This window comes from Ursus americanus, chromosome 9 (assembly GCF_024610735.1).
Source record: "Ursus americanus isolate L20-20 chromosome 9, mUrsAme1.1.p, whole genome shotgun sequence".
Taxonomy (NCBI): domain Eukaryota; kingdom Metazoa; phylum Chordata; class Mammalia; order Carnivora; family Ursidae; genus Ursus; species Ursus americanus.
The window spans coordinates 58,818,487-58,830,771 of NC_142135.1; the positions used below are offsets into that span (position 1 = coordinate 58,818,487).

Sequence of the window (12,285 nt, forward strand, 5' to 3'; positions counted from 1 at the left end):
TCTAGATGGGCCTCCTTGAACGTTCCTCTATTCCTTCTTTTCTACGAACCACTCCTTGGTTTAAACAAAGTCCCTGAGAATTTCACCTCTGGGTATTCTCTATGTGTTTATGTGTAGGTCTAAACAGTTTTATGAATAGCTACTCTCTATGTGTGCTGTAAGTAGATAAAAGGTAGGAAGGTAGATAGATATGAATCAAGTAACCTGTTTTTGCTTGAGCCTGTTTCTTAGGTACTTGAAACAAATGTTCAGGACCAGAAATCTGATGGATACTTTTAAAGTTGATTGAACGATAGTACCACCATTTAACTGCCCACCTAATACTGACTCAGAGTTCACATGTATTTAAAAATTGCCATGCATCGATAATACTCATTCATTCATTCATTCATTCAGAATATGTAATGAGTGCCATATGTGCCCTGAAGAAGAGAGGAAGGCATGGGCCTAGCCCTCATGGAGCTACAGTCTAGTGGGGGAGACAAGTAGAGAAATAATTACAGTCCCATTAGGTAAGTGCTATAATGGGGGCAGGCTTATTTATAAACCATGAAAGATCAAGTCCAGCAAGGGAATTAAGGGTTTACTAAAGCCAGGCTCCTAAATATCAGTAGACCCAGTCATGGCATCTATTGCACGGTTTGGACTGACATGTAGAAATCTGGAAACAACTATGTTGATTTAGCGAGCAGTGGAGGATTTGTAAATAAAGTCCATGGCTCTCTGTGAGTTTTTGATTTTTCAGTGGTAGTCTTTCTCAGTGGAGGCATCTATCTGAAGCAGATGAATGCTGACTCTTTTGACTTCTCAATAAGCTCAGTCTTTTCTTTTTTAGCCCAGGAAACAATAACAAATACAGCATTTGGTACAGAACAGTTTCATCTTCAGAAGAAATAAAATTACAAATGAAATACCTTTCATGCTCATGTAACTTGACCATTCTTAATACCTTAAACTGTTCAGTAAGTTCAATATGGAACTATGGAAAAGAAACACATGGGAAATAATCCTGGAATATCAAATATACAGATTTTGATTGAAACATGTTCTCAGGACAGGTATGGAGAGGATGGGAGTTTAGGGGAAATCAGAGGGGGCTTTGTCTTGGGTCTGCTCCCTTCTGGGAGGAATGAGACCGGACTTTGTCTCACCACGTATAGGGGCACTGTGGGCAATTCACGTGAAAGCACTTTGTAAACTGTGAAGTGTTTGACCAAGGTAAGGCAGGATTATTATTATAATTTTTAAAAGTTGCCTTATTGCCTAGAAAAGTTAATGTGCCTCAAGAGGATAACTCAAGCAATGAAAAAAATCTAGTTTCTATAATATCTCTTCTTGATTATGCAAGGAATCCTCTAGAAGCAAGATGGGGTGATTTTAAAATTCAGTCCTGAAATTTTGAGCAGTTTGAAATATAGTGCTATATATATATATTTTTTAAAGATTTTATTTATTTATTCGACAGAGATAGAGACAGCCAGCGAGAGAGGGCACACAAGCAGGGGGAGTGGGAGAGGAAGAAGCAGGCTCATAGCGGAGGAGCCCGATATGGGGCTTGATCCCAGAACGCCGGGATCACACCCTGAGCTGAAGGCAGACACTTAACCGCTGTGCCACCCAGGCGCCCCTGACATATAGTGCTATATTGTGTTTTCTTGGTTTAGAAGACCGTAAATACATCCACAGGATTTTTATTTACATATAACCTGAAATTATAAAATTGTTTCTGGTTAAAATTACAAAAACACTGTGCTCTCATAAGGATTCTCAAAATCTGGGGAGTCTAGTTACTGATGAGTTTTATGTTGTCCAAGAAGGATCACCTTTGTGTTGACAGTGGATAAGGCATACATTTTCCAGCATTGATAATTGTGAGCAAAACAAATGTAAATGAGTATGACTCCAGCATTTCAAAATTACATCCCAAATCGTCCAAGCTTGGGATCTTTTCCCTGAGGATTATGGGTGTAAATGCATTCATTCATTAACTTATAAGAACTTACATAAAATATAATTCTGTAAGATATCATCCAATTGAAATCTCCCATTTCACAGATAATAAAACTGAGGCTCAGAGGGATAAATTATTTACCTCAGATCATTCAACTAGTTAGTGGCTGAGTCAGAACCTGAATTCCGATCTCTCGTCTTCTAGTGCAGTGGTTTTCCTACCATGCTAACATGCAGAGGTTCAAGTACTTTACAAAAAGTGATACTGAAGTTAGACTACTACATACTCAGGGAGCCTGGGTAGCTCAGTCGGTTAAGCATCCGACTCTTGGTTTTGGCTCTGGTCATGGTCTCAGTGTTGTGAGATGGATCCCCGAGTTAACTCTGTGCTGGGCGTGGACCCTGCTTAAAATTCTATCCCTCTCCCCAACCCCTCGTGTGCACTCTCTCTCTCTCTCTCTCTCTCTCTCGAAAAGAAAAGAAAAGAAAAAAGAAAAAAAGACTATTACATATTCTGTGTTCTGTAATTTTTGTCGTGGGCAATATTAAGATCATGTCTGGTTTTTTTTTTTTCCTTAAAATTCCATTATATTTAAATATCTGTGTTGGAGTTGATGCGAGGCACGTAGAAAAATGTCTTCGTTGCCAAGCCCAAGTAAGAGAACCTGAGAGTCTCTTTTGGGTTCCTCATTTGAACATGAGTATGAAAATCCATTCAGAAAGTTAAGAAATGAGAATGGGCAGCCAGCTGACTATGCTGTTATTTTTTTTGAAGATAGCTAACTGCAGAATATATTTCAACATACTATGTTTATTGTCCACATCTTGAAGCATCCCCAAAGCCCATTCTTCTCCAAGGTGTTGAGTCTCTGAAGGTTCAGAATTGATCAGCCGTGAAACTGTGACCTAATGTAAACTTGCTAAGAAACAGTATAATAATATCCTTGCCCTGAGGGTAAAACACTCAACTCTAGATTTTCTCTTTTATCCTTGCTCAGACTACAATCATATCTCTTTGTTACTATTTCCTCTTTGCATTATAGTACAATTGACGTTGATAAATAGCTTGGAGAAACTGAATTCAAAAAGAAAAAAAAAAAAGCTCTTGTACTGTTGGCTCAAAAATAATGTGTATAGAAAGCCCTCTAGCTGGCCTTTCCATTCTTTTTTTCCTTGGGCTGCAGCTGCTGACAGCAGACACAGTGAGCTGTAATTTGGCCACATTTGGCTCATGTAAATTGTGATAAACAGTGAGCCCATAATATTTATTTTAAAGATTCGTTCAGTGAAGGTAAGCATTTTTGACTTGTGTATACATGCAAGCAAATGGAAAGCTGCAGAAACAGAGATCAGCTCTTGATTTCATGCCACACAATTAATACGGCTGCTGATGCTCTATTCTTCACAGGTGGAGGGGTGTTGGAACCCTTTGAAGAAGTGTGTAGCTAATAGCCCATCTATAATTCAGAAGAAAAAGTCTTCAATGGAAGACCCCCGGGGGATAAATGGACAGTCTGTAAGTAAACAGAATGTCAATCCTAAGGAAAGAGTTATTACTTTTAAAATCGTAATTACTATTTTTGTTGTAACCTGAGTGTCTGGAAATTCCTCAAAAGCTCTGTACCAATTTTTAATGATTTTAGAAGTTATGAATTAAGTAGTACACTAATCAGCTTAACCTAATTTATATCTGTCTTAGAGATATCAGTTATCAAAAGTAGAGTTCTAGAAGAAAGATGCCAATCTTTAATATGACTTAATTACACCAATATGAATAATGTAGTTTTAAGGCTTACGTTTTCCTTTGCCTCTGGGAAAACATATATTTGTCTCATAAAACTTGAAATTAATGTCTAAGTTTTGGATTGCCTTGTGTGTATTTGTTTTATGAATATGTGTGTGTGTGTGCATCTTTCAAATGTGGGTTCAGTGTTACTTTCCCAGTTTGAGAAACTCTTGAATGCGCTTGAAGTTAAGGAGAACCTTAGGTCTCTTAGTTTTATTTCTTCCATTTATCTTGTGAGCAGAAGAGAAAGGATTGAGAAACTTTCCTCAGGTTCCAATCAGGAAGAAAGCAAGCTTCCTTTGGCTCACCAACAAATACTCCCAGTTAGAGGTACCTTATAAATAACTTTTGAGGTTTTTATAACTTGAATAAGGCAGTGGATATTTAGTTTTAAAGAGCACGTGTCAGTGAGTTAAAGTTGTTATGGAAAATGTCCAAACAATATTTGGGGTGGCACACGTGACTTTGTCTTTTAGGTTCTCTGATCAGATATGATGCTTTTAGACCTGTGGTTTCGTAGCTCAGCTCTGTCCACAGTAGAATTATCACAAACCTGAAGTGTGATCTTTAGTAATGCGGTTGTGGTTCCTGTAAATGCGTGTTTTACAAGACCTGTTGGTGTTAAGCAATAAGCAGTAACTGCTAATGGATAAGATTTTAATAACAAAGGGTCAAGTGCTATCAGAGTACTTTTGTAGTCCTATTGTATGCAATTACAGGGTGTATTTTTATGGATCTCCTCAGTCATCTTGTGAGGTAATTCACAGGAGCACTTTGAGGTCATTCCATGACTTAGCCTAAAGAGGCAAAGGACCCTAAACCCATTTAATTTGCTTGTTTGTTCTTTTAAACTCCTGTGATGGGCCTGGTGTATTCAATTTTATTATTATGTTAAAAATATTTTTGTATTGCATATGAAATAAATGAAAAATGAAACTCACTAATAACTTTACTACTTAATGCCCTCTTTCATGTACTTTTCTCTTTCGGTTGATGTACATTCATATGTTGGAGACTCTAGGAAATTTAACAGTATCTGCAAATAAGCGTTGATAATATTTCTTTTAATATTTTAAATTATACAAATTCTAATTAAAAAATTAAGAAATCAAGATCTGAGACTAACATTTAAAAAAATAGGTAGGGGCGCCTGGGTAGCGCAGTCATTAAGCGTCTACCTTCAGCTCAGGGCGTGATCCCGACGTTATGGGATCGAGTCCCACATAGGCTCCTCCGCTATGAGCCTGCTTCTTCCTCTCCCACTCCCCTGCTTGTGTTCCCTCTCTCCCTGGCTGTCTCTCTGTCACATAAATAAATAAAATAAAATCTTTAAAAATAATAATAATAATAAAAAATAAAAAAATAGGTAAAGAATATAATGATTAAAGATGTTTTTTGCAGGGGGCGCCTGGATGGCTCAGTCAGTTAAACGTCTGACTCCTGATTTCTGCTCAGGTCATGATCTTGGGGTCCTGAGATAAGCCCCGCCATGGGCTCCAAGCTCAGGGTGGAGATTCTCTCTCCTTCTGTCCCTCCCCCCTCCGCCCACGTGCACTCACTCTCTAATTAAAAAAATAGTAATAAATTAAATAAATTTTTGTTTGTTTTTTGCATATCGTAACAGTTGTGTTTACGGGGCAATCTCATGACATATTTTTTTGAGGTTTTTTTTGCTGTGTTTTGAGTGAAGCAGTTTTGTTCTTGAAAGCTGTTTGGCGGGGCGCCTGGGTGGCTCAGCCGTTAGGTGTCTGCCTTCGGCTCAGGTCATGATCCCAGGGTCCTGGGATAGAGGCCCGCAACTGGCTCCCTGCTCAGCGGGAAGCCTGCTTCTCCCTCTCCCACCCCCCTGCCTGTGTTCCCTTTCTCGCTGTCTCTCTCTGTCAAATAAATAAAGTCTTTAAAAAGAAAAAAAGAAAGAAAGCTATTTGGCTAGCTCGGGGGTAGCAAACCAGGTGGGATGTTTCTCAAGGGCAAACCGCGAGGCACTGAAGGAGCCTTTCCTAGCAATTTGGCTCCTGCCGGCTCTGCCATTGCCAATGGCTTCAGTCTTTTCAGAGACCCTGTGCAGAGGCTTGGGGTGGGCACCCCTCAGGCTCACTTCCTCTCACTCTCAGGTTCTCCCATTTCCTCAGGAAGGTGGGTGTCATGAGCCCGCTATGAAGGCGCACACGTGAGTTGTGTCTTTCCACAATGTCAGCTCTATTCAACCATAAAGCAAAGTCAATCACAATTATAAGGCACGTTCAGGATTCCAAACTCCATGACGTTTCGCCATGTGATTACACTTGGCTTCTAACACACCACACCGAGCAGGACAGACTAGCCACACCACAAACAAGATAGCAGAGGGTGCAGGAAGCGGACAACCCAAACGCGAAGTCAGTCTGTGGGCTCACAGTGGAGCTAAGGCCTCGGTGCTGTCTGGGTCAGCTCACGGCACTCACTGCTTCTGATGTTCAAGCAGCGAAGGATCTCCGTTCTGTTCGGAGATCCATCGGGCAGAGCCTTCCGCAGCAGCTGCCTGTTTTAAGCGGTCAGACATAGAGGGGTCACGTCTGAAGGGTCTGACAGTTTGCTGCCCAAAATCCTTCCCTTTTGAATCAGTCTTGGGCCCCTGCAGACCTCCCCTGGTTCTGCTTGTAATCAGTTCTGGGGTGTCGGCTGGTCCCCATGAGATCTCCTAGCTGCAGTATCTTAACTGCTTGAGTCATTGCTTGACACAGGCCTCTGCTTGACATGAGAGGCTCCATTTTGCTCTCCACAATGGGGAGCAGACTCAGGATGGGAAGAGGACCTAGAACATAGCTGAAAGCATTCATGTAACTCAGGAAGGGAGAAGGATGGAAAGTAGACCAGGAGCAGTACCAAGAAGAACTCACACTCCAAACATGACCTGAATTCCCCTTGCTTGTCGTGTTCACGTTTCAAAGTTTTTTGTAGAATAAGTTTCAACAATCTTCAGAGCAAACACGAGAGCACGTTGTACCCTCACCATATGCGGGTCAACATTATCAACATGCTGCCATTCTCATTTCATCCTCTTTCATTCACTGCCCATGCCACCACTGAGAGATTGCTGTTCTTTTATAGCTTTTTTTAAAGATAAAATTTACATACGCTAGAAGGCACAAATCTTAACCGTACAGTTTTGACAAATGAAAATACCCAATAATCCATATCCTACCACAAATTAGATCATTTCCGTCTCCCCAGAAAATTCTCACCCAAAACTTTCTCACTCAATACTTCCTTAGTACCCATCCCCCACCAAGTCAACCACCCTTCCAATGGTTTTCACCATTGATCAGTTTCGCCTGTTCCAAAAGATCGTATACATTGAATCCTCCAGGATGTTTACTTTTGTTTCTTTCTTCTTTCATTTAGCATTAGGCTTGTGAGAGTAGTCGGTGTTGTTGCATGTACTAGTAATTTGTTTGTTGTTAAGTAGTATTTCACGGTACACATTCCTTTTATACGGTATTAAATATATCCTATGCATTTCTCTGGGAACCTCAATTTCTGCATCTGTAACATGAGGAGACTGAACTCCATTTAACCTAATGTCCTTTTCAGCTTTATTTTTGTGATTCTTACCTTCTCCTCTGTAGACCTTTGCTCACAGAATGACCTCTGCTAATGGCCCCTTCTGGATTGTACATCATCTGATAAGACTTCGTACTTGTTTCCCTAAGCATATTTTTGATAGGAGGAGGAGTTTTTGTTCCCTCATCAGAGAAATGGTGGTTGGTTGGTTGGTTTGTTTTAAAGAAAAAGCTTCTTTTTTTTTTTTTTTAAAGATTTTATTTATTTATTTGACAGAGATAGAGACAGCCAGTGAGAGAGGGAACACAAGCAGGGGGAGTGGGAGAGGAAGAAGCAGGCTCATAGCGGAGGAGCCTGATGTGGGGCTCGATCCCACAACGCCGGGATCACGCCCTGAGCCGGAGGCAGACGCTTAACCGCTGTGCCACCAGGCGCCCCTAAAGAAAAAGCTTCTTGAGAGGTTTTGCACACAACCCCAGTTTTTAAAACTTGTCTGCAATGCTCACCGTGTCTAGTCACCAGCAGAATATTATGAATCTCTATTGCCTTTGTAAACAATGATTCTTTCTCAGGTCTCAAAGATTCTTTCTCTACTCCCTGGATAACGAGATATATGACTAGGTGGGACATTAGGCGGTGAGCCTCCTCACCCCTTCCTTGAAGCCCGGACATCTGGGCTGGGCAGGAGGCTAATAAGGACCATCAGTGTTCTTTTAGCTCCTTGACCGCTGTGAGCTCAGAGGGTCTCTGTGTGTGAGAGGCTGAAAAGAAGTGCCAAGGCCTTCAGTGAGCAGTAAAGTGGGAATGCTCTTAATCTTGGTGCTGCCGTGCAATGTGGGATTTGAAGCTAAGTTCTGAGGTGGCCTGTGACTCTTTGAGGGAGGGAAAATGATGATTTGAACATCAGAAAGTATAATATTCCTCTAATTTAGCCTCTGGACCCTCAAGGTGCTTTGGAAATGAATCTATCATGTGACAAGGGACTATGGGCAGAGGCCCAGGAGCTTCTCATTTTGATCCTACGTAGACATAGCACTGGGCAAAAATGTTCCATTGTAAGTTCTACCTTTCTTTTTCTGGAATGTTCTGTGTGTGTGCTTTCTACATCTAGAAAGAAGTAGCTTATGTGATTTTGTAAGTTCTGTCCACTCTTTAGTTTGCCTCATGAAGACAGAAAGGAGAGGTGGAGGTTTCTGGGGCTTTCCATCATAATTCTGGCCACTCCTCTGTCACCTCTTGAGAAGGACCCATTCCGGAGCACAACTCCACTGTCTCTAAGTAGAGCCAAGATTGACCCTCAGTGAGGTAAACACCTCTGACACATAAACATCAAAGAGCCAAACAATGGCTGTCTTTCAGTTTATTTAGTGTATGAGGATTTCTGGAAGGAAATCATGTCAAGATAAGAAAAGCATCTGTTAGCTCTTTGGGGGAAAAAGTGAATTAAAAAAATATATCACTGTATTTTTCTTATGAAGCTTTGAGGCCATCAGTTGAAAACCCACCATGCAATCACCTGACACTTGTATCTAAATTAGACAGACAGCCTGGTATCTTGAAAACCACATTTTAAAATAGGAGTCAGAAGACCTGGTTTTAACTATTACTAGTTGTATGATCTGGGGCAGATTTCCTAGCATCTGTCCCTTCAACAATAATACAGAGATGATAATATTTACCTTCTTCTATTTAAAATTGCAATTTTGTAGGTAAGTGGAATCATGTATTTTAAAGTTCTTTGAAAACTGAGAAGTACCATATAACTCTAAGGCACTTTTATTGGAAATATCTCTACAAAAATGTGGTCATGGATAACAAATTATCTGGCCACCTGCAAGTCTGCAATAAAATTTTAAAAATGCAACCATTCTACCAGTGCCAGTTATAAGCACTAACATTACATATGTTTGGTCATGGTGTTGTCAGCTCTGGGGGGAATCAGGTCTCCTGAGACTCTTCTAGAGAAAAAGTTTATTATAAATACTAGATTGTTAACTTGCTTATATTCCAAAAATTCCAAATGATGGTATTCTAAAGCTTTTTTGAAATAAAAATATTTTAAGGCTCCATTGTATTCTAGCAAATATACCTCTTACGTCGTAAACGATGGTAAATTTGAAATGCTAACTCCAGCTTTTGCTGAGATGCTGGATTTTGCAAGAAACCATTAAATAAAATATGTATGGACCTTATTCCTGTACTTGAAAATTCTAAAAATGAAAAGTGACTTTTAACCAAGATGGACAAATGAAATATTTATTTTATTAACAGAGAGTCACAATGTTTAGCGGAAGTTACTGAAAGTAGTTATCCAAATACATATGTGTAAGCCACATTAACTGGGAAATTATCAATTCAATCAGGATTTCATTTATGCCACTTCACTATGAATGAGAGGTTTTATATACATTAAATTTTTAAGTAACTTAAATTTAAAAATATAGAATTCACTAGTTTTCGATCTTTCTTTCTCTTTCTTTCTTTCTTTCTTTCTTTCTTTCTTTCTTTCTTTCTTTTGTTCTTTCTTTCTTTCTTTCTTTTTTTTTTTTTTAAGCAGGAGCACCTTATTGGAAGCCTATATTTGTTTCTTCAGGTTGCTGTTACAAACTACCGCAAAGTGGGTGGCATAAAACAACAGAAATATACTGTCTTACACTTCTGGAGGCTAGACATGCAAAATCAAGGTGTGGCAGGGCTCCCTCGGAAACCCGTAAGGGACTCCTTCCTTGCTTCTCCGGAGCTCCTGGCCGTCTGCTAACAATCCTTGTCATTTCTTGGCCTGTAGCTGCAGCATTTTGACCTCTGCCACATGGTCACATGGATTCACCCCATTAATGTCTGTGTCTCTTCTTCTCTTTTTATAAGGATAATAGTTATATTGGGTTAGAGCCCAACCTAATGACTTCATCTTACCTTGATGTTTGTGAAGACCCTTTTTCCAAATAAGGTCACATTCACAGACACTGGGAATTAGGACTTTAACAGAGTTTTTGTGTGTGTTGGGGCTGGGGGGAAGGGGAGATACAAACCAACACATAACAAAGTCCAATGAAAATGTGAGACCTAAAATAAAACCTTATCTTTGCCTACCCATCCTGCCTCCCATCTCTGAATAACTCTGGTTTATTTGGTCTAAAGTGGTGGCGTCACCATGAGCTGGCTTAAGCAAACAAAAGGGAAGTCTGAAAGAAAGGAAGGAACCAGGGAACCCAGGCAGTTTTCTTTCTGTTTTTCTCTGCACATTTTCTTCAGCCTTCTCTCTATTTATGGTCTGGCTTTGTCTGCTCCCCTTGTACCTTCTCTGGCTTACTGGGCCATCCGCCATGCAGAAAGGGAGGCTCTGATTGGTCCTGCCTGGGTCATGATTCTGTGGCGGTTGAAGCAGGAGCGGCAGCAGAAACATGGCGACTCCCAGATTAGGGGGCTGGGCAGACCACCAAACAGGTGCCTCCTCTGGCCCATCAAGAAACTTCCTCATGGAGGCACCGGTTTGAAACCATAGGTCTAGTCCTACCTCAACATCTTATAGATGGAGAGATGGATCCCTGATGTACCGTCCCCTGCATTCTAATCATTTTGATGGAAATATCTAATAATGAATAACTCTTTCCTGATGATTTAAGGTTCTTTTTACAACTATCAGCTGTAAGCTGCATCCTTAATATCCTAGTTTTTCTTCTCTGCCTTGACCCGTCTGAGAGTAGTGATGCTTTTCAGTCGTAGAGCCTAGAGCTAGGGCAGAACTGGTTGGGATGGCTGCGTAGCAAATAGATACTGACTTCCAAGTTCACCAAGAAAACCCTGACATGGAATCAAAATACCTGGTTTTGCGTCACAGCCCAAATCGGGGCCTTGGGAAAGTTATTTCAGCTCTTCGTAGCCTCAACTTTGTTTTCATAAGAGAGATAATAAGATCTATATTGCTGGGTATCTGTGATGAGGAAATAAGGTTGCATGTGCCAAGGCACTGCGTGAACTGTAAAACAATATATACAGCCCCCAGTGCCAAGCCCTGTGGGGCATCTTGCCCAAAGCACAGGGCATTTTGAGTCAGATATACCTGCTTCAGTCTTTGCTCCATCCTTGGGGCAAGTTTTCAACCCTCTGTCAGCCTCAGTGCTTCCTTGTTTGTCCAGTGGGAGAGTAATACCTTCCTTGCATGGTTGTATGGTTCGAAATAACATATGAAAGACATCTGGCGACTAAGATCAGTTTCTGGGGTCCGACTCCTGGGGTTCAGATGTGAGCTGCAATACTCGCGTGCTGCCTGGCACCAGGCATGTCTGCGTGCCTCCCATGGGCCATTTTCCTGGTCTGTAAATGGGGATGAAGGTCATAACTTATACCACGGGGTTGGTGTGAAGAGTGAATGAGCTTATTTCTGTGAGATTGCTATGTCAGGGTTTTCTGTTGTTACTCACATTATCTCCAACATGCCAGGCATACATAGGGTAAGCGCTTAAAAAACTTGAGTTGTTATTTAATTAAACGGATTTGACCGGGGAGGATGAGGTACTAGAATGGTATTGGACACACATTCACAGGGTTAGGATGAGGTAATGACTCGGGATGTCAGACCATGCTGGAAGGAATTAGGCGCGTTGTTTCCTTTGCACAGGCAAGGCCGCTGTGGGCACATTAAAGGGCCCAGGTTGGAATGTGATCCGAGCGTTTGGAAGAGACTGGCTGTTTGAGTTCAAATTGGGCACCAGGTTTTATTACCAGCTGGGTATTTTAGGTGAAGAATAAAACCTAGACGGGAAAATTGCTCCAGAGCCAGGACAGTGACTTGTTTATATTTCTAGGGCCAAACACAAGGTCAAGCCCTTTACGTGCACTTAGTAAACGTTTGTTTATCTGAGCTGGCTGGCAGCTCGTGTCCTGGGATAGCTCACTTGGTCCATATGTACCAAACAGAGGGAGGGTGACAGGGATGAAAATTGCTTGTGGCTGATGCTGGAAAAAAAGGAGAGAGGGGCTCTAACCATTCAGGCTCACTGTCTCTG

General features: G+C 41.1%; 1 protein-coding gene across 9 annotated transcripts in view; it reads left to right on the forward strand.

Moving 5' to 3' along the window:
• Nucleotides 1-12,285, forward strand: part of EYA1 (EYA transcriptional coactivator and phosphatase 1) — a 349,658-nt gene that overhangs the window by 8,983 nt on the left and 328,390 nt on the right. For all 9 annotated transcript variants that reach the window (XM_087864819.1, XM_087864823.1, XM_087864826.1 and 6 more), the window contains one exon: nucleotides 3,359-3,466. In XM_087864819.1, the coding sequence (XP_087720945.1) occupies nucleotides 3,434-3,466 (33 nt within the window). In that variant the 5' untranslated portion in view covers nucleotides 3,359-3,433. Of the gene's footprint in view, nucleotides 1-3,358; nucleotides 3,467-12,285 lie in introns of those variants that run through there.